Here is a 24,291-nt window from a genome sequence, read left to right as displayed (position 1 = left end):
AACCAGTTCTAACTCAATAAATTATAATTAAACTTCGATAATTTTTTTAATTTGATCTTTAAAAATGGATAAAAATTAATAAATCATTTTTAAAATTTTTTTTTAAGTTAATTCTAATAAAAGAATAGTATTATTTAATTGATATTTAAAGTGTATAATTATTAATTTATAATTCCTATGATAAATATGATAATTAATATGAGCTGTATGCCTGTATTTGTTTTTAAGGAAACGATTTATTTTATGGGCACTAATGTACAATTATTACACATAATTATATAGTATATGCACTGAACTAGAATATATGTATTATGTATAGATAGTATTTTTTTTTATAATTGTAAACAATGAAACCTAAGTAAATTAATATTTTTTTTTCGTATAATTTTTGTATGTTTTTAATTGAATATACTGGATGTAGATAGGGGTGTGGAGGCAACACATTCATGGGTTACTTTTCATGTAATATCAGTTGAGGGTTACAGCCCCAGAATATTTTTGCTCTAGTTGTGTCCACTGTTGTTGACGCTAGAATACTAACCACTTCACACCTTAAATAGATTTTTCATTCTAACTCCAGTAGGTATCCAAGTTATAATACATATTTATGGAGGTAAGGTAGAGTTACGTAACGTCAGAGACAGGAGCGCTTTAATTTTGGCAAACCTATTAAAAAACCTTCAAACGCAACTGGTATGTACCTATGTGTACTGGCCACCAGTAGACAGGTAGGCTATTATTGTTAGAATCGCATATTTCTTTATATATAACACCAGTATAACTCAGTACGTTCCTTAAATTATAAAGATAAACACATTTCGGAAATGTCCGAAAAAAAGAAGAAAAAAGTGCGCTGAAAGCCGAAAAAAATATAGCAGTAGCGGCGCGGCAGGATGTCGAGATTAATTGCCAGTTACCACTTATCCACGGGATTGCCGCAACCGACGGCCGACGGGTAGGAGGAGCCTCGGTACGGTCATCTCGTAAAACTGACCGCGTCTAAGGTTCCAAGATGGAAGCCAAACGCTCCCTCCGTGTCTAACAAAATCGAAATTTGTTTGATACAATTGATAATAACATAAATTCTTAACAATATTTCACTCGCACACAACATAATGGTATAGAAAATGTATTGTTTTTGTGTTTGATTTTCCGTTCGTCACACGAAACTCCGTCCGCCCGCCCGCCCGCCCGTCGGTTATACAACGTCCGCCGCCGTCTTGTCGAAACCGCTTTGCCGCTGCCGCCGACGACGGACGGACAACGATTATCGGTGTGCACCGTTACACAGTGCACTCGGCACATAGGACAAAGTTGGCTGAACCCGCAAGGTTCTTGTTGTGGCGGCGAAACTCAACCGACGCCGACCCGTTCGCCCGCCGCTGATTTTGTACGTTGGCTACTCAGCCCACTCGTCTGATTCGCAGTCGTACGTCGCTGGATACGCACAACATCGTTATGATCGCCGACACCACCACCCCGTGTTTCAGGTAGGCACACCAACACCATAACAAAATATTATAGATTTGCATATGATATCGTGTGCGTCGTGAAATGCCTGTTACTCGGCAGTCGCTAGTTGATACTATGTAAATTGACATGTTGCTATCTTTATTTTCGCCAAAACAACAACATTTTAATGTTGATTCCATAATAATTTTCAACAACACACAAATCCACTAATCTCTAAATTATCAACGAACACACTGCCTGGTAACCCACGCCATAGACTTAGGAATGGTGTAGAGATCTTATTCTTCACTAAACATGCTAAATAAGTGGTGGATGTTGCTACCAGATAACACCTTTCAAAATTTTAAAATTATCATTGTTATTACTGTCACTTTATAGCAGTGGTCTTCACTATGTGGTCCAGGAGTCACATGCTGTCTTTTAACAAATTTAATATGGTCTGCACTAAAATTAAATTGTACATTCTAAAATATAAAATCCCAAGTCCCAGAAAAACGTCAATATGTCTTCGGCTAGTTTCATTTGCACCTTGGTACCTAACCAACAAAAATATCCATAAATATCTTAAAATACAAAATATTAACCAAATCTCCAAATTGTATTACACCAGATTCCATAATAATTTTCAACAACACACAAATCCACTAATCTCTAAATTATCAACGCACACACTGCCTGGTAATCCACGCCATAGACTTAGGAATGGTGTAGAGATCTTATTCTTCACTAAACATGCTAACTAAGTGGTGGATGTTGCTACCAGATAACACCTTTCAAAATTTTAAAATCATCATTGTTATTACTGTCACTTTATAGCAGTGGTCTCACTACGTGGTCCAGCGGCCACATGCTGTCTTTTAACAAATTTAATATGGTCTGCACTAAAATTAAATTGTACATTCTAAAATATAAAATCCCAAGTCCCAGAAAAACGTTTTTGTCATTCATAAACTTTACCCACAATACCTTCTCCTAACAAATGTTCTGCACACACTTAGGTTTTAAGTCACAAATAAATTTAGCCACAACACAAATTGAAAAGAAAGTAGTTTATGAAATGTTTGAAATACGACAGATGCTTAGAAATTAATATAATTTATATAAAATGTTCCGACTGTTATGAAAGGTTCTGACAATCATAAGGCCCTGACTATAAACAAAAACTGACTCACATGTGTTATAAGTTATAACACAGCGAGTCCTGGCACTGTCCGGCCATAAGGATTTGCTCAGCACATTCCGTTTAGTCCAGCGATAGTGTACAATACTACTACTATTCTCCGTGCCATGAGAGAAGGAACCAGTATCCAGACCAAAACGCGATCAAATTCGTGTATGTATGCTAGCCACAGCACCAACTGTAGAGGACAAAGTGGGGAAACTGAGTCCAATACCACTAGTTCGTCAGTCTGCATGCGCGAAACTGGTTCCTTCTCTCGTGGTGTGGAGTATACTAATAAAGCAATAACATACATTTTACATATAATAAGTGACCAGGGGTTCTTTGCATTTACAACACAAAATATCCTGTCTTATTTTATTATTGTTTTTTTTTTAAAATTATTCACTAAATTCAATGAACTGCAGTTGTACATTTTTATATTGATAATTCTTATCATTAAAAATGTAAAATAAATTAAGTACCATCACTACAATTATTGAATAGTTTTTTTCAATCAAGCCAACCAAGCCTTCTCATGTATCCCTTCATCTAGGTATTGTGCTTAGTATAAAAATATTAATAATGAAAAAATAAAAAATGTAAACAGCCTACAAGTGATTTTCAAAAATTATATTTGGCCCTTTCTAAAATCCTTGTGAGGACCACTGCTTTATAGGGTGTTACCACTGGGTATCCTCCCTAATCACGATTCATGTTATTTATTTTTATTTGTCACTTATCAATCCTCATTTTACCTAATAAATTGTAGGTTTTTTTAAATAAAAATATTAAAACCCAATTAAAACATACTTAAAATACTTTCTTAAATTAAAAAAAATATATAATAAATTTGCATATAAATTTAAGCTAATAATCGTGCAGTTGATTCTGAAAATTCCAATATGCATTGCATTGTATAAGCTACATCATGAACCTTTGGAATTCAATATTGTATGACTATGCTATTGAAATGATTTTTACTTTTTACAATGAGTAATATTAATTTCATTGCTTGCTCATCTCGTTACTCATAGTTTACAGGGTAGCTTACTAAGATATTAATTAGATTTTACTTATTTATGTATAACAAACGGGCATACGTTTTAGCAATTTGAAAATTCATAGGTACTGTTCTTATCTTTTAACAAATTTTGGATACAAAAACAAAGTAAAAAATTAGTAGTACAAATGGTAATAGTTAGGGCTCGGATGTTTATGAAATTGTATATTTTTTTCTATTTATCCAATTTAATGCTAACCTTGATAGGTACAAATTTAATTAATGTTCAACTGAATCAAATATGTAATGCTATTTTTATTTTGCGTATTTAATGGTTTTCTATTTTAATTGTATATTTTGAGATTTTAAAAATATAAATTTCTATTTCAATTCATTCTTTTTAAAACACAATTTAAATTAAAAAACTATATAATTAATTTCACAATTTGTATATCTAACTACAATCTACCACACATTCACGTAAAATATAAACGTTTCATTGTGTTTGTTCCGGATTACGGTACCTACTTTATTAGATATCTAATATATATAATAATAAAATAGAATAGAATAGAATTTTGTATATGGCAACAACTGGACAACATATTGGTATGACTTAAATTGTCGTGTTGGTCAAAACATGTATTATATATAAATTTTAAATTGTATTAAAATGAAATAATAAATAAAAATAAAATATTTATGTTTTATGAATTATAATAATTTTTTTGTACATATTTTTGTGTTTTTATTGGCTAAAAATGCATATTTTATAATTTTTTGCACATATTTTGGTTGCATAAATTGTAATTTTTTAGTGCATTATTGCAGGCATATTACAGTAGTTTTAAATACATAAACATCTGTGCCCTAGTAATAGTAAACAGCTAAATGAAGAATAATTACAATATATAGTATAGTAAAAAAAAAATCATTAATTAACACATTTGATACGAATCATGTGTTATAGCATGATACCATATTAATTATAGAAGACTGAATATTTTCACTTTATTATTACTCTACGGGCTAGCGGTTTTTACTATTTTTCATTAAATTATAAAAATTGTATAGGTAATCTGACCGATTTTTGTGACATTCTATAATTTAGAATTTGCATTTTCTTTTGATACGAAAATAATTTTTATAAAATAAATTTATATTACCCATTTTTCTTACTTGCTAAAAAATGGTTGAAGATACGATAAAACTATAACGACACAGTGGGGAAATATAAAAATAATAATAACATTATATTATTACCTTTATCCATCAACAGCAAACAACGTCAAAATGAAAGGCGAAAATCCAAGAAAATGATAAATACGAGTGGAAAATAGCTTGTTTTTACAACAATCTTGAGAAAAATATTTCCGTATTGTTTACAATATAAAATCAATGGGCGCTACAAATAATTCGCAGAGCATAATATTTATATTTTATACAGGATGATTGATTTATCATAAAACACTCATTATTTCAAAAAGTATTGACTTTTTCAAAATATTTTTTGACTTGGTTTCAAGTTGTTAAAAAACCAATGTTTTTATTAAAAAATTATATTTTTTAAATATTTTTTATCCTTATAATTTTTTAAGTTTTTTACTTTTTTGAATGACAACATAGTTTTAATTAATTCATATTCCAAAGCAGAATATTTTTCTAACTTTAAATACTTATAACTCATAAACTACTAACCTCAAATTCGATTTCTATGTATCAAAATACTTAGAAAAATATTCTGCTTTGGAATATGAAATTAAAACTCTATTTTGTCATTCAAAAAAGTAAAAACTTAAAAATGATAAGGATAAAAATATTTAAAAATATAATTTTTTAATAAAAACATTGGTTTTTTAACAACTTAAAACCATGTAAAAAATATTTTGAAAAAAGTCAATACTTTTTGATATAATGATTGTTTTATGATAAATCAATCACCCTGTATGTAAATAATCGATACAACATTTTCTATCGATTGAAATAATTACAAAAAAGATAGAATCAATATATGATTTTATATCAATTTTTGAAAATCGATAGAAGACATATTACATGCAAGACGTATGATTTGTCTTTCATGAGTAAAATATTGTAACGCGCCAGACACGTGGTTTGTCTTGAACTTAATTTATATTTAAATACAGATCGTCTCGAATGTGTTTTAATAAAAAAGAGCTCAAAAATAAAATTTTAATAATAATTAAAACAAATAATTATACATTTAAGGTTTATAGGGATATTGTACACTGACATTCTTTAAGTACATTTATTTTTCCAGCTCATCTTTTTCTATAAAATTGTTTATTAAAACTAGGTACCTAAATACCTAATAAGCTTACTTTTATATAGATATAATTTTTCAAACCAAAAAGGGGTCTTAAAAAAAAGAAAGTGTTACCCATAGGTATAATGATATTTTTTGGATATTGGATAAAATTATAAAACATTATGTTCGAACAAATATCTTTCTTACAAAAACAATATATACTAAATATAATATTATTAGGTATGTACGAGTATTATATGGAATCCTTAAAAAAAAAACCAAAATGATAATGTTTAATCACGGAATATAATTTATACATAAATCTGAGACGGATCTCACTCGAATGAGCAGCTTTAATTTAAATTTGAGCAATAAATTTAGTCACTTTTACTTGTAATGGTTCAGCTAGATGCTCATATTGTGAAGTTGTAACCACAGGATTAGTTTAAAGAATTTAAGTTCTCTGAATAGCAGGAAAATTGAGTGAACTTTTTTAGGTACATCTCCATATTTGTTAAAGTATACATTTAACCTTTGTGATAAATTTTATCTGAACCCTTATTTGATTTAACAATTTCCATTATAATATATTAAATTTAGAACTTTGTAAGAATCAAAACATAAGAATGTAATGTAGTAAAGTCACAGTGAGCATAATGATCTACAACAGGCAGTGTATTTTTATATGATCTTATAATATTCCTTTAATTATATATAATATTATAAAACCTCTATTAGCTTTATAAATTGGAAAAATAAATATAATTGTAATAAATTGGACAAAAAAAATAATATATGAAGTGTAACAGGACTATTTAACAAATTTCCATTACAAATATTACTATATTTTTCAAATAGTTGTGTTACACTCTGTATAATTGTATTATATTTAAATTTAGGCATAATAAATCTATATACATATACTCTGTCTCACGAAAGAACGGGACCGTGTCTCGACCAAAATCGGTCATTCTTGCGCATCCCCACGCCGCACCGCACCACAGCACTACAACGACGACGACGGTCGTCGCTGGTGGTTGTCGGCGGTCGTGGTGAGGAGTAAACGGTGAGCTCTTTCTACATGCACGAAACGGTCCCGTTCTTTCGTGAGACATACTATAATTTGTAATATTGATAACAGCAAATAGATTATATTAATATTTAATTATCTGATAAAATTATCATTTAGGTAGATTTTTTTTCCATTGGTTTTTTTTTGTGGATTTTCTTCCGTATAATGTTTTGATACAATAATTGCTAACAGATTTTACAAAATCTAATCTACTTATATTTTTGCTTTTGTATTTATTATAGCAATGTATGTATTTGTTTGTACTAACATTTACAAAAATAAAAATATCAGGATGTGCACTACTGAAGTTCTTCAAAAATTACGATTTAAATAATTTGCATGCATTGGTAGTTTTCTCTGAATCAATTAAATTCATAGCCCACAGTGTAGGACGAAAAGTCAACTTTAAGAAAATGTAAAAAAAAAATAAACCATGTGTCAACTAAATAGTCAGAAAATTTTACTAATTTTTCTGATAAAGGGTGAATTGACATTAGATATTCGACAAAACAACCATCTACTTCACTAGATGGTAATAATGAGATACTGAAAATTAAGTGAAGCCATTTTCCAATTTCTAACAAAATACAATATCATGTATAATTGCAAATATCAAAATTTGATTCTACCATTTTATACTATTTTACTTTATTTTCATTAATTATTTGTATATTTACCTCCCCGATTTTACAGGCTATACATATATTGTAATTGTGTATATGTGTAGTAACATGGAGGGCAATTGGTACATTCGGTTGGGGGCAACTGGTACATTTGGTTGAGGGTAACTGGTAAATATTTTTAAAATTCCAATAACCTAACCTAGCCGTGGGGGACAGTTGGTCAATACCCCGTAGTAGAAGTTAGTAGCCAGTAGGTACCTGCTTAGTAATATTGTATACAGGCAGCGGGGCTACTTTAATATGTCAATATATGTAGTGATAATACTAAAAATAACATATAGGCATTACACAGAATAGATTAGATATTCTGACTAGTAACTAAAATAATTAATATGTATTCTATTAAATATTTTGTTTTTATTATATTACAAACAATATCATTGACTTTTTTTGCTGCCATTTAATGTTTTGCTGCCACTGCCGCCTAAAGCCCATTTCCCCCTAGATGACCCCTTGAGAGTAGCAATATTTTCATGATAGAGCACTTTAACTATTTAATTATAATAAAAATAATAATTGCATTGAAGTATAAATAATGATGTACAACTGGAGCATGCCTACAGGGGGGGGGGGAGTGTCCCCACTCCTAAAAATTTTTTAGGCACGCCCCTGATAAATAATATAGATAATATTTGTTTTGAGCCGATAACTTATAATTTAAGGTCTTAAATTATAAACAGATACATTTTGACATCTAACTCTTAATTCTGATTAACGTTACCCACTACTCAAAGATAATCCTAGAATACCGTTTAAAAAACATAGTTTAAACTATTTGTTCCAACATGCTAATGATAGACTTATTTATTCATACATTTTAAAAATAAAAACAGATGATCATTAAACAAAATATACCTGGTAACTATTGAATTTAATAATATAATGAATAATGATTACTAGGGTTTGGATTTTAGAGGTTAATAAATAACAAAAAAAGCACAAAATTTTTGTAAAAAATCAAAAAAAAAGCATTTTTATTTAAAAAAAAAAAAGCATGATTAAAAATTAACATTAATTAGTTATCATTTTATAAAACTGAATTAAGAAATTAATTTTTTATACATAAAAACGAACACTCTACATCCACTGAAGTAATAAGTGCATATTTCATGCAAGAGGTTTTGTTTAGATCAGGGGTCTTTAACCTTTTTATGCAGCGGGCCACATATTATTATTTGTTTTAAATCTTGCTGGCCGTAGTAAATTCGTAGTAAAAACATGTATTTTATATAAAAATTCAGTTTTATCATTACAAAATTACAAATTATTATTATTATTAAAACATATATAGATAAATATTTTTTTTTTAATTACAAATTTTTTATTTTATTTTTAATGTGAAAACTGACAATGTTTTTCACTAACTAATTTTTCAATATTTGGTTGGATCTGAGACGATGCCGATTCTGATTGAATTTTCCATGTGATTGTTAGTTAATTGAGCTCTAGTTTTAGATTTGACAATTTTCATTCATGAAAAAATGTGTTCACAAGTGTAAGTACTACCAAAAAGATACATCATTCTTAATGCATTGTTTCGAAGATTAGGATATGTCTCCGTGTCAATATAATTCGAATAAAAAATTGAAAGTTCAACATTATTGTACTTTTCTTTTAATATTGTATTGTTCTGTAAATCAATGATCTCCATTTGCATATTTTCTGGGACGTCTTCAACTGATAATGAAAATGGAATTGAAAACAAATTAAACAATTTTTCATTAGCTTTAAAATCTCAAATCAAATTGGATTTTTAAATCAGAAATTGCTTCTGCGTATTTTTCCGTTGAAGTAACATTGTACTTACACAAACATGGGAAGTGAGTAGTGTTATTTTTTCTTAGCAGGATTTCCCACAGCAGAAGTTTATTTTCAAAAGATTTAATATGGTCAAATAAATTATGTATTAATTGGTTTTGACGCTGTAAGTGTAAATTCAGTTCATATTCAAGTGCCATGTAATATCTGTGAGATAGACAAAATCAGTTTTCCATTCTGAATCATTAAGTCGTCCAAATTTTTTTCCTTTACTTGCAGCAAATTCAAAAATTTCGTTTTTAAAATCAAAAACCCTTTTCAATACTTTACCTCAGCTGAGCCAACGGACATCTGTAAAATAGATTACATCACCTTGTTCAACATCTATTTCACTTAAAATTTTTTTAAATTCTCTATGATTCAATGCTCTTGATCTGATAAAATTTTCTAGTTTTACAACATCTTTCATAATAGTTTGAAAACCAACAGATTTTGCACATACATTTTCTTGGTGGATAATGCAGTGATATTGCATCAGTTGTATAGCACCACATGTACTCATTTCTTTTTTAATTAGCGCTCCGATCCCTTCATTTTTTCCAACCATTGATGTGGGGCTCTGTTAACTCCAGAAAGGTTATTTAATTTAACGTCATAACGGTTAAGTGTCAAATTTAATGCATTAAAAATATCACAACTTTTTGTAGTGCCTTTCATTGGAAAAAGCGCGGCTAATTCTTCAGTGATATTAAAATTAAAATCGATACCTCGAATAAAAATTTTTAATTGCACAGTATCTGTCAAGTCTGTACTTTTGTCAAGGGCCAGCGAATAAAAAATAAATTTAGAAATATGTTCTTTAATCAGTTCCTAGTTCTTCTATACTCTATTTGGATTATTCTAACTCTATTTGGAAAAAAGTTGTTTTTGTGCTGGCCATAAAAATTTCAGAGGCGGCCTCCATACACTCTTTTATAAATTCACCATCAGTGAACGGGTTTGATTAAGCTGCAATTTGTGGGGCTATGATTTAACTAGCTTTGACACTGGCTTCTGAGTCTTTATGACATTTCTTTATACTTGAAGACTGACCTTGTATATTTTTCATTAATAATGCAAGTTTATCAATTTGAAGTTCTCCTTGTATCATATCATATTTTGCTGCATGCTTGGTAGTATAATGTCGTTTTAAATTGTACTCTTTCATCACTGCAATCGATTCTTGACAAATCAAACATATTGCCTTTTCTTTAACTCGAATAAAAAAGTAGCTATTGAACCATTTTTCTTGAAAAACGCGACTTTCATCCGAGATTTTACGTTTTTACTCACCGACATATTGTACAAATATTATGAAGAAAAAGTATGAAATTGAAACTTTTACACATAAATGCGAATATTGTGCTTGTTCCACAATCGATTACAAACTAATAGACAATATTAATTATATCTTGGTAGGTAATTCAATTTATCTTATCGCATATTTCCGCTAGCGATAGCTTAACTGTTATAATTTTATTTAACTAGAAAATGTACAATATGCTAAATTTAAAATGTGATCGGGCCACATATTATGATAGGGCGGGCTGCGGGTTGAAGACCCCTGGTTTAGATCAAACTCATGATAATTAATTTCGTTTGATGAACACCACACAGTATAGTACTGTATAGTATTTATGTGCAATAATTGTTTCTAGCCTTTGTTTTTCAAAAGACCATGATTTAGCTTACCTGAAATTGCAGTTGCAATATCTCCATTATATATAAATATAATATATTATAAATTATTATTGCAGGTTTTCATATTTCTTATTAATTAAATAAACATAATTTTATTATTATAGCATAAGAAACATAAAAGTTCCACAGCTAGAAGAACTATAAAAAGCTATAAAAAAGCAAAAAAGCCAAAATAAATCCGTTTATTTAGAATCAGAATGACGTGAAACAAATTTATATATAAAAATTAGATTTTTATCTTATATACATTATATTAAAAGAAGCATTTGCTTTAAAATCCGAGCCCTTATGATTACCTATGAATAGTAAAAGAAATAATATATGTTTTCTTCATATTTTATTTATTTTGGATTTAGTATTAGGATGAGTAAAAAAATTGTGTTTTTCTTGTGAACCATCTATATATAAGAAAATACCTAGCACATTGATAATTTTGTTTAGACCACCACTGGTCTAAACATAGGTATAAATAATTAAATTTAAGTTTACTCAAGGTGGTAGGTGTCTCAGTAAATTGGCTGTTGGTAATTGCTCTAGTGAAAGTTAACACTCCTATTTCAATACTTCTTTGTAGCAAATTGAATCTATAATTATTTATTTATATTTTAAGAAGAATCAGGAAAACAATTTGGAAAAAGTTTGAATTCTACGTACACCAGTCTGCTAAAATCATTTTTTTTGGTTTTTTTTTACTCAAAAATAAATATCAAATTGTGGATATTTGAAGTTATTATCAAATATTAATTTATATAAATAGGTACTAAACATGAAAACATTTTTAAAATATTTCTGTATTTTTTGTGCCATTTATAGATATTTATGTAATTTCTTTTCAATTATATGACATTGGGGGCATTGAGAAAGAGTGTGATCTACCGGATTTGCCATGATCTACTATTAATTAATCTAAAATACTAAGAAAAATGTGCAAGACTAATGAAAATCTATTACCATGCCATTTAATTGAATGTTGGTATCGCTCAATAAAGAATCAGAATTATTTATTCATACATTTTTTGGAAGATGTAGAAAAAGTTTTGTTTCATAAAAATGTTGACTAATACTAATTGTATCATTCATTTTGTAGACACAAAAAACTTAAATATATTATGTAAAGTAATTTTTTTAATTGAATTACATTTTTGTTACATAATATTACATATTTATTCATAATTTTTAGGTATTTAACTAGTTATTTACTGTTTTCTCGTTAGATCACACATTAAACCTTTAAATGCCCAGTAGATCAACGCTTTACCAAAGCCAACGTTGGGTATTCAATGACTTCTTTTATGAAACTTAATAACATAAGATTAACGTCATTGTAACTAGTTTAGTATATAGTTTTTGAGTAAAAAATGTAATGTTACGCTATAATTTTGTACTTGAGTGTCTAAGTAATCTAGTTACCTATTTTATTTTGTAACTTGTAATGTAACTTTGTTGCTTTTAAAAAGTAACTTACCCAACACTGCCTAATTATATTAATTATTTTTCCCAGGCAAAGTCTGGTTGTACGGCTAGTAAACTAGATAGTTCATATATTTTATATAGGTTTTGTTATTGTCTAATGGAAATATTTATTTTTTTGTTATAGAATGTATAAATACAAACAATATGGATCTTCTACTAATAGATAAATGAATGCTCTTTATATAAGACCATGTTTACAAACATAAAATTAATATTTTTGATTTCTTGAAAATGCCGATATCATTTAAATGGATTGGAAATTTATTACTGTGGGTAAGTAACAAATAATTTGGTTGAATACAGTTATGGAATTGTAAGCACCTATATTAAATAATAAATGTATTATAATTATATTATCTTAGGAAAGTTGGTGATGCCGAAATCCAAACTATGTTTTGTGTTGGTATTATTGCTAATAACTACAACATTAAAATGCAGTTCAGCAATGTCAGTTATAGCTAAATACCCACAGAATATACAGTCAGAATGTTTTTCAAACCATCTTCTTCACATGGCTGTGGACAAGAGTTTAGGGGGTCGAGTTTACATTGGTGCAGTAAACAAACTAATACAACTAGAAGGGTCTAATTTAACTGTGGAAACATGTGCCAACACCGGTCCACTCTCAGATAGTCCACAATGTCCTGCAAGTGGTTGTCCAACATCTCCACCTATTGAAACATCATTAACTGATAACTACAACAAAATTCTTATCATTGACCTAGAATCTCGAATGTTAATAGTATGTGGTTCTATTTTTCAAGGGGCTTGTAACAAATATAAGATGTCAAATGTGTCATTACCAGCACAATTTATTCCTATGAGTATTGCTGCCAATACAGAACAAGCTTCTACATATGCTTTTATTGGACCAGAACACTATAATAATTGGGGTTATTCAAATGTATTGTATGTTGGAACCACTTTTACTAACAATGGAGATTATAGACATGCTGTACCAGCAATTTCAAGTCGTAGCCTTTATAATTTAAATTTAGCGGAAACTTCATTTTTAAAACAATCTTCGCTTAACATTAACGTAAATTATCGTGATCGTTTCCTTGTTAAATATATATATGGATTCAACTCTAGTGATTATGCATATTTCGTTGTTGTTCAAAAACATTCACCGTTGCCAGGACAGGAAGAACTAGGATATGTTACTAGATTAGCCCGAGTTTGTATAGATGATGCCAATTATGATAGTTATACTGAAGTTACATTGCAATGCATGGTAAAAGAAACATCAAACTCTGATGATTTAGTGAATTATAAACTAGCTCAAGATCTAAAGTTAAGTAATGCTGGTGAAGACTTAGCAGCTAGTCTTGGTATTGATACTGATGACCAAGTTTTAGTTGGATCTTTTTCACCAAGTCAAGGCATTACTAATGAACCAATGCCAAAATCAGCTATTTGTGCATTTAGTATGCAATATATTGAATCTAAGTTTAATGAAAACATTCATATGTGTTTTAATGGCACGATTAAATATCGTAATATGCCATATGTTTCTGGTCTAATATTACAAGGAAATTGTCCTACTGCAGGGGTGAGTAGTCATGAATATGTATAATGTTTATACAAATTAATTCTATCTTATATTTATTATATGTTTACATTATTAAATTTTTTTTAGTCGACTGGAAATATATTAAACTTTTGTGAAATTGGCTTAAAAATATCGGGAACAGAACCAATTACTACGCAAGCAGCAATTAATTTTCCAGATCATCTTATAACTTCAATAACTTTAGCAACAACAGAAAAAAACACCATTATTTTTTTGGGAACTTCGACAGGAATTCTTAAAAAGGTATAATCAAATTATTTTTATTTAAAAATTAACCATCTATGGGACTTAGGTACCTATATTAAATTGTTCAAATTAATTGTTCAATAAATAATATTTAAAAGGTGTTATTATCATCTGCAACGCATGCTGTAAATTATGAAGAATTGATCTTGGACAATGGAAATGCCATATTACCAGATACATCACTTTCTACTAATGGAGAACATTTATATGTGTTAACACGAAGCAATGTAAGTTTTGAATTAAAAAAATTCTAAAAAGTTTAACAGAAGTTTTATTCTTATTGTTGATTTTAAGGTATTGAAAGTAAGAGTAGAGCATTGTTACAGTTTTAATAATTGTTCTTCATGTTTGGAAGCAAATGACCCTTACTGTGGTTGGTGTTCACTTGAAAGAAGGTATAGTAATGTTTTTTTTAAATATAAAAAGTTGTATTAGTATTAAATTTGTGGTTTGAGAACCTGACCCTTATTAAAGAAAAGTGCATGAATAATTACTATAATTTTATATTATATGTATAGCTTAATTCATAAAAGAAAAATTATAATGTTCATTATTTTACTACTATTTGAAAAAACTAAAAAATTATATACACACAATACAATTATCATTAAGTTGGTTTTATGTATGTATATTTTATAATATCTAATATATAATTTTACATCATATCGACTGGTGACATTTATATTTAGGTATTTCATTATTAATAATATTGTCTATTAAGATATCCATATTTCAGTGCCATCAGTTAATCCGGCATTACATTATCTACAAAACAAAAATATAGTATAACATTTTTACAAAACTGACTTGAGCCCATGATCACAAGCACAGTCCAATAATTTTAAATAGTATTATTAACCCTAACTAATTCAATTATTTATTTATATTTTATGAATTAAACTATTAGGTGTACTGTTAGAAGTACTTGTCAAAAAGCTAGCCATAGTTCACCTAGATGGTTATCTCTTGGTACTGGTCAACAATGTATTGATTTCGAACAAATAAACCCTGATCGAATTCCAATTCATCAAATGTCAAAGGTATTATCTATTTCTTGTTGATTAAAAATAAAATATTAAATTTAATAAGTGTTTTCATTATTTTAATAATGATATAAATATATTGTATGATAAAATGTGTTAATTGTTTATTTTATGTTATTCTTTGCAGTTACAACTTGTAATCAAAACATTACCAGAATTACCTGTTGGAGCAAAATATCGTTGTGTTTTTGGCAAAAGTGATCCATTAGATGCAGTTGTTACTCAATTTGGATTGCAGTGCTCAACTCCTTCCATTCAATCACGTCCAAAAATTCCAAAAAACCAAGATCATATTTATGTTTCTTTATCAGTGAGGTCCTCTGAAACAAATAAAGACTTTGTAAGCAGGAATTTTGCTTACTATGATTGTTCAGCTCATACCAGATGTATGGAGTGTGTTAAATCCCAATGGGCCTGTAATTGGTGTGTCTACGAGAATAAATGTACAAATAATGTATCCAGTTGCCAGCGTATTATTATCAGTGGTGAAAATGTAAGTTAAAATCTTCAACATTTGATTTATTTATTTTTTACTAATTACCCACATTTTTTGTTTTAGAACCCTACTCGTCTTAAAAGCCATGGTGCGATGTTTTGTCCACGGTTTGTTCAACCAGCTCAAAAAATATTATTACCTAATGGTGTTCCTAAAGAAATAGTTTTACAAGTAGAAAATTTACCTAACCCTCAAGTTGGACATACAGGTTTTCAATGTATAATTAACATTGAAGGAGCCAAACTTATGGTCCCCGCGAGGGTAGAAGAAAAGTATATCGTCTGTGATAAAACTACTGTAAATTTATATCTTATTTATTATTTAAGATATTGTTTTTATATGAAATTTATTAACAATATTTATTATTTATGTTGTATTATCCAGTACTCATATGAAACTAATTCAGGAGAATATGATGCAATGGTCAGTATGGTTTGGAACAGAAACCATCATGTTGATACAATAAATGTGACATTATATAAGTGTGATATTCTTGGGTCTCATAGAGAACACCCTGATTGTTCATTATGTGTTACTCGAAATCGCAAATATCACTGTACTTGGTGCTTAAGTACTTGTGTGTATTCAGAAACCTGCTCAGAAGCATCTAGCAATGAATGTCCAAAACCGAGAATAGACATGGTATAAAAATTGTAGAATTATTTATAAAATGTGTTTAATTGTTAAATTATTTTTTAGATAAAACCTCTTAGTGGACCAATTGAAGGTGGTACTATGGTCACTATTGAAGGAAGTAATTTAGGTCTAAATAGAGAAGATGTTTGGGGAAAAATCCATATAGGTGGTATTTTGTGTCATCTGGTTGATTATGAAGTATCTGTTAAGATAGTTTGTAAAACTGGACCTTCAAATGTTGAAAAGTTTGCTTCTATTGTGGTTGGAAATAATGCTGGCCTTACTGAATCATCTGTGCATTTCAGTTATAAGGTATAGTACTTAATAAATATAATTTATATTAATTTGAACAATACTTATTACATATATTTTACAGAGTGTTAAGCTTGATAAAGTGACACCTAGCATGGGACCTCAGAGTGGTGGTACACTGTTAGCCATTAGTGGACATAATTTAAACATTGGAAGCTCAGTGACTGCATTTCTCGATAATTTTCCATGTACAGTCAATACAACTCATGCTTCAAGCACAAGACTTACTTGTGTGACTTCGGCTGCGAATAGACCCCTGACTGTAAATTCAATGCATTTAATCATTGATGGTTCCAATAGGACATTGGCTAAACCTTTCACCTATAGAAGTGATCCAACTGTTGCTGAAATTAAACCACTAATTAGCTTTTTATCTGGAGGAAGAATGATAACAGTTCATGGTACTAATTTTGACATTATCCAAAAGCCAGAAATGGTCATCTATGTTGATTCTGATTTCATGCATCCCATTAATAAAACTGTGAGTATATTTTATTAATAATTATATACAATTATAAAAGTATGTACTTATTGATGTTCTTCGATTTTTTTTCAGGAATGTATAGTCCTTAATTCAGCTCAAATGGAATGTCCGTCGCCTTCTGCTAACGGTCAGTTCTTAAAAAATATTAAAAGTTATCGAAAGAGAAGAAGACATGCTACCAATGGAAAATACTTAGATTCTTATTTAACTTTGAAAATTGGTTTTATCATGGACAATGTTGCTGCTGTAAAAGATTTAGAAAAACATTTGAAAGTCTTACAGTCTCAAATTGTATATGTGCAAGATCCAAAATATTTCCAATTCTCGAATACTATTAAGTCATATAAAGGTGATACATTAGTTATAGAGGTTAGTAAACATATATTATTATAGAAATAATATCATCTGATAAAATTATAATAATACGCATATCTATATTCTTTATTTCCTTTATTCTTGTGGGGTGTATTTTAGCATCTATACCAAATCATTTTTATAAAATTGAATTATCTGCTATTTTTTGTTTCTTATCTATTTTACTGAAATTTAATTTCTTATCTTATGTAAATATGTTTATAATTTGTTATCATTAATAATTAGGGTGAAAACTTGAATTTGGCTTGTGATGAATCTGATGTTAATGTAACTATTGGAATGGAAGTATGCAATGTTACTTCATTGGCTAATACACAACTAGTTTGTATTCCCCCTCAATATCAACCACAATCTATTGATGATTTTGGTTCACCTACCAAAACAGGATTACCTTTAGTTGTGGTGAGTTTAATTTTAAATTAATTTTTGTATTATGGTTAGAGTTCAGAATCTTAATGTATTATCAAAGTACCATATAAATTTGGAAACATCATGTTAATAAATACCTGTTTTGAAACTCATAGACTGTTTATACATATCAAATTCTAAATATTTAATTTATATAAAATTTTGAATGATATACATATATAAACAATTATATAAAAAATTGATATTCTTAGCTCTGACTTAGCTTTAATAAAAATGTATAATTTATATAATACAATAACTTTTTACTCATAAGTATAAAATTATTAACATTAATCTGTGTAGCCTTATTATTTTCACTAAAACATGTACTAATATATTTTTATTTTATATATAGGTTCGTGTGGGTAAAAAACTAAGATTCAATGTGGGATACTTACAATATGATGTGTTATCGACATATTCATTTTCACCTGAGGCAATTGCTGGTGCTGTAACTAGTGCCTTATGTATAATTATAATTTTTTTCATTATATTATTTTTATACCGAAGAAAATCTACACAAGCTGAAAGAGAGTATAAACGTATTCAAATTCAAATGGATACATTAGAAAGCAATGTCCGGTCTGAGTGTAAACAAGGTTCTATCACATTTCCATATTTGTTTTAATTTTATTTTCCAAAATATAAATAAGAATTTTGCATGTAATTGGTTTTAATCGAAAAAAGTTTTTTTATTTTATGATTGTATTATTTAAATTTTAGCTTTTGCTGAATTGCAAACCGATATGACTGATTTAACTGCAGATTTAGAATCTTCTGGTATACCAACATTAGATCACAATGAATATATTTTGAAAGTGTTTTTCCCTGGAGTTCGAGATCATCCAATTTTAAATGAATCAAAGGTAGGAGAATAAAAAACATTCTTATAAGTATTAAAAAATATATTTTATTATTAATCTGTTGTATAATTATTATAGGTTGTTATTGCTGGATCAACAACAAATTATGATGCTGCCATGATGCAATTTGAGCAGCTAATAAATAATAAACATTTTGTATTATCATTTATTGATACTCTTGAATCTCAAAAAACTTTTAGCATTCGTGATAAGTGAGTGTTTTAGTTTTATATTTTCTTACCTACACATTTTTGTTTTTAACTTAATTTAAATTTTTCATTTTTAGAGTCAATGTTGCTTCTTTACTTATGGTTGTTTTAATGAACAAAATGGAATATGCGACTGATATTTTAAGGAGTTTATTGCTTAGACTAATTGATAAATCAGTTATGTCAAAGCATCCACATTTAATGTTACGAAGAACTGAATCTGTTGTTGAAAAAATGTTAACCAACTGGATGGCACTCAACATGTATAAATATCTTAAAGATTATGCAGGGTCATCTTTGTTTTTACTTTATAAAGCCATTAAACATCAAGTGGAAAAAGGCCCAGTTGATGCATTGACATATGATGCTAGGTATAGTTTGTCTGAAGATCGTTTACTTCGAGAACAAATAGATCATCGTGTTGTTGTGAGTACAACTTAAATAATCTTTTTCTTTTTTTTTTTGATTTATTCAATTATTTATTATAACTGAATAAATAACTTACATTTTTATTCCAGAATTTATATGTTATGCAAGATGAATTAGATGATAAAGTGCAATGTAAAGTTTTAGATTGTGATACAATTAGTCAAGTGAAATCTAAAATTCTTGATGCTGTCTATAAAAATACAGCATTCTCTCTTAGACCATCTGTTTATGGCGTTGATTTAGGTGAGAATAATTTAAATTTGATGTTTACTTACTGTTTTATTAATAATATTATATGTTATTTTTAGAATGGCGTCATGGGAGGGGAGGTCACCTTACTCTTCAAGATTATGATGTTACTACTAAAAACTTGTGTGGATGGAAAAAGTTAAACACTCTTGCACATTATGGTGTAAAAGAAACAGCTGTAATGACGCTTATTCCACGCCAACATGACACATACAATAAATCTTGTATGCAATCATGCCATAATTGTAATTAATTAGATATAGTCTGATTATAATTTTAAAACGTATTAAAATAATTGTCATTTAGGTACATCTGGTTATTATTCTGGTGCCATAATATCAACAACTAATGGAGGCATTGAAACCGATTCTAGTTCCAATGGTACTGTGTATCATTTAGTTAGATCCACTGATACACAGCAACAATATCATACAAATAAAATGCCTGAAAGAACCCATAAAGCAATTCCAGAGATATTTTTAACTAGATTATTATCAACAAAAGGAACAATACAGAAATTTGTTGATGATTTTTTCTCAACAATTTTAGCAGCCAATGAAACTCTTCCGCCAGCTGTCAAGTGGTTGTTTGATTTGTTTGATGATGCTGCAAAAAAATATAATATAATTGATCCAGAAGTTGTTCATTCTTGGAAGTCCAATAGGTAATAATAGTTTTTTAACTGTTTGATAGTTTTTTAAACAATATCATTTTTGTTTGAAAGCAATGTGAATTTTTGTAATTTTAATTTGATTTAATTTATATGATTTTTTTGTTAAATGTCAAATTTACAGTCTTCCATTGAGGTTTTGGGTGAATTTCATAAAAAACCCAGATTTCATATTTGATATTGACAAAACTCCTACTGTAGACTCTTGTTTGTCTGTTATTGCTCAAACATTTATGGATTCATGTTCAACATCTGATCATAGATTAGGCAAAGATTCGCCATCAAACAAACTTCTGTTTGCAAAAGATATACCCCAGTACAGAGAGACTGTTTTAAGGTGTGTATAATTTTTTTTATTATTATATTATGTACAAATAATTTTTGAAAATATAAACTAAATGATATTATAAATTATAATTGTACGTAGATTATGTATTATGTTATTAGTTATGTTATCTTTAACTTATTTTACTTATTTTTAATACTAACGCCTTCTTTATATTTTACACTAAATGTTAGTGTCATTATTATTATTGTTTTGTTTTCAGATTTTATAGTGACATTCAAAAATTACCTCAAATAACTGATCAAGAACTAAGCACAACTATGCAACAGCTATCTGTTTCACATTTTGGCCAATTCCACATAGTTTCTGCTTTGAAAGAACTGTATATTTATGCTTCTAAATATAATGATGCAGTAAGTTTTATTAAAATAATTGCTTCATTTCAATATGTTACAGTCATTAACTTGTCTATAGGTTTTCAGGTCTAATAAATTATTATTCAACCTTAAATTAAGAATAATAAGTACCCTATTTCATATAAGAAATAAATTATTTACGCTTCTATAAAATTAAAGTGTAATAGGTATTATCTATAAAAATAGCCAAGAAACTTAAAAATAGGTCATTATATTAAATCTTGTTTGATTTATTTAAACATATATACTTGGTGTCCAATTTCTATGTTGTATATTACCTGATATTTCGTTATAATTTTTTATTTTAAATTATAATTAATTATAATTTAATGCTGTTTTTATAGATAATACTGATGGTATGTACATTTTTTTAACAACAATAATTGAAAACATATCATTTCAATTAATTAAATATTGGGTTGTGTGCTCTATTATTTACATTAATTTACTACAAACATACTTTTGTGGAAAAAGTAAACTATAACAATGTTATTAATTTATTATTTTGTTATCTAGATTTTAGATTCATTAGAAATGGATCCTTATTGTCAAAAGATTAATCTCAGTCATAAGTTAAATAAGGTGGCTGGGACACTTGAAGGTGATGAAGCGGCCATATGCTGACAGTAGACTGATTATTTACTTGCGACTCTATCCTGTGATAAAGATGTTTTAATGTGTACAGATTATGTAGAAATTATATTGACTTTTTTAATAATATTTATATACAGTATACATATATTATATATAGACACATAATGTTTTTAATATTACTTGCTATATTAGGAAAACTTAAGTTACGATTGACCACCAAAATATTTACGACTTAATACTTTCTAGGTTGTTAAATTAATATTTTAGTTATTTTATTGTTGAGCTGATCAAAAGAATTTTTTTCACTAAGACACTAGGAACCGACCTTGGCTTATATACATTTTTGAATTTTTAGGCTGATAAATTAGATAACACAACTTCTTTTTTAATATTCCCTTATTTTTTTTAGAAAATTTTACTATATGTGTGTTACTTTTGTTAGTTATAATCATGATTATTTTAATATTTCAAATAAATGCTATATATTACATTGACACTTAAATCAAATTATTTTGAGGTTAATACATATTTTCTTTTTATATCATATAACACTGTTATTACTAAATCTGAATTTTTCGTTTTATAATCTCAAGTTTTTCGTACATTTTGATTTATTTAATAGAAGACAAATTCTAAATGAGAGAAGTACAAATTGGTGTACACAATATTGTTATTATAACTAATATTTTTGCTATTATTATTCTTTAGTAAAACACTATGATAATTTTTGTTTTTACTTTTGTACTACTAATATAAACTAAATAATTTTTTAATAATAAAGTTAAAATATGTTTTTGCGTGGTCAAATAGATTTTACATGAAATTTTAATAGTTTTTTTTCTCTAATTCCGTCCTGATAAACATGTCAAAAACAGTGCAAAAACATTTAACTAAAAAGATTATATTCTAAAAGAAGTTGTTTTATTAAATACATCAAATCATAATGAGCAAATTGTCTTTGCTGTCTATGATTGAATTTTTATATTAATTAACATAAACTTGTTATTTTTAAGTTACTACTTATTATTTCTGATTAAATTTATTTAAGTTAAGTATATGTATATTTTTTTTTTATATTATTGTCAATGTTTAGCCGGTTGTGTTAAATAAGTTCAGTTTCCATTCAATTCATATTGTTCTGCTTTTGTTGCTTCATTTAATTCATGTATGTTGTCAAAATCTAGCTTTTTTATAATTGTTTTCCAATAATTTTACATTGTATTTATACTTGTATTATATTTATTTTAGATAACAACTTTTTCTATTAAATGTATTTATGGTCTGATTATTGTACACTGATGGTATAATTTCATATTTTCCCTCACATTGCTGTCGATTAGTAATCAATAATGCATGTACAGTATTTTAACAGTTCCACAATAATTTTATCTTAGAGGTATAACTTTTTTATATGTTTCTGATATTGATTTATGACATATTGTTGAAAAAAAAATTTTAGTATGTTTTATTATAAAAAAAAATTATTCTTCTTTAAATAACCATCGCAGTAAAATTTGACTGTTAAAATACTGTACTTATCTTAGTTATATTAAAATCTCTTAGATCTCACTAACTTGTATCTGATTAATTATGTGTCCATATGAAAAAGTTATATTGTTGCATTTATCTGTACTTGTATACTTAATCTAGCATTTTGATGACTTCAAGCGTATAAAATCAAAACAATTCTCTATTTCATTAGTGCAAAGTGTATAAATATTATTTTAAGATTTAGTATAAATGTTAAACTGAATTACATATACTAATATATATATGTATGTGTGTGTGTGTGTATTTGTATATATAATAAAATATTATACTATTATAATGTGTTCAAAATGTTTTTAGTGAAGTATTTTACACACACACAAAAAAAAAAAATGCAAATTAAACATTGATCTAAATTTATTTATTATTAGTATTTTTATAATTATTGTTGTATTTTGGTATAATAGACATTAAGTAAACTTTGTCAAACCAATCTATAATTGTTTGTAAAACCATCTTTACCAATTTTCAATAAGTTGTATATTATAAGTATTTCTAATATCAAATATTATTTAAAAGGAATTAAATACAATACCTAGTGCACTTATTTCTATAGAAATATCACCTATCGTATTTATGTATATTGTATGTTCATACAATTTACCTTCATCCACAACTCAGTATCATAACTTGCTGGAAAAAAAAAATTAGTCTTAAATCACTCTCAACATTCAGTTTACACCTATATTTATTTTTTAAATAAATTAAAGTAGAAAAAGCACGTTCACATAGATAAGTTGTCGAAAAGCCCATTAAGTTTGTCAGTGCAATTTTAGCGATTGCTGATGGTCTTTCCGAACATTTAACTAGAATGGCACTAATTG

General features: G+C 27.8%; 1 protein-coding gene across 2 annotated transcripts; it reads left to right on the top strand.

Moving 5' to 3' along the window:
• Positions 1-1,176: 1,176 nt before the first annotated feature.
• PlexB (plexin B) lies at positions 1,177-23,999 on the top strand. 2 transcript variants are annotated; one of them, XM_089215769.1, is made up of 24 exons: positions 1,177-1,490; positions 12,755-12,903; positions 12,993-14,182; positions 14,270-14,446; positions 14,548-14,676; positions 14,744-14,844; positions 15,357-15,489; positions 15,620-15,985; positions 16,052-16,285; positions 16,373-16,630; positions 16,688-16,936; positions 17,001-17,417; positions 17,493-17,789; positions 18,021-18,197; positions 18,559-18,802; positions 18,927-19,069; positions 19,145-19,278; positions 19,353-19,701; positions 19,794-19,947; positions 20,013-20,177; positions 20,260-20,617; positions 20,748-20,960; positions 21,172-21,322; positions 21,842-23,999. In XM_089215769.1, exons 2-24 carry the CDS (start codon positions 12,879-12,881, stop codon positions 21,947-21,949), a joined length of 5,772 nt encoding a protein of 1,923 aa, XP_089071895.1. In that variant the 5' UTR covers positions 1,177-1,490; positions 12,755-12,878; the 3' UTR covers positions 21,950-23,999. The 2 variants fall into 2 exon arrangements, with proteins under 2 accessions (XP_089071895.1, XP_089071894.1); XM_089215768.1 differs by having other exon boundaries at positions 20,013-20,198.
• Positions 24,000-24,291: the final 292 nt, after the last annotated feature.

This window comes from Diuraphis noxia, unplaced genomic scaffold (assembly GCF_037042655.1).
Source record: "Diuraphis noxia isolate RWA-SAM2 unplaced genomic scaffold, SU_Dnox_SAM2 contig0001, whole genome shotgun sequence".
In the NCBI taxonomy this organism is placed as follows: domain Eukaryota; kingdom Metazoa; phylum Arthropoda; class Insecta; order Hemiptera; family Aphididae; genus Diuraphis; species Diuraphis noxia.
The sequence above is the reverse complement of the archived record's forward strand: the minus strand, read 5'-3'. Positions and strand labels throughout refer to the sequence as shown.

Bases quoted from the DNA above. Each gene is read 5' to 3' on its own strand.
- PlexB (XM_089215768.1), top strand. From the start codon at position 12,879: ATGGATTGGAAATTTATTACTGTGG. The intron at 14,447-14,547 runs GTATAATCAAAT...AATATTTAAAAG, and splicing joins CGACAGGAATTCTTAAAAAG to GTGTTATTATCATCTGCAAC. The intron at 18,803-18,926 runs GTTCTATCACAT...TTTAAATTTTAG, and splicing joins CCGGTCTGAGTGTAAACAAG to CTTTTGCTGAATTGCAAACC.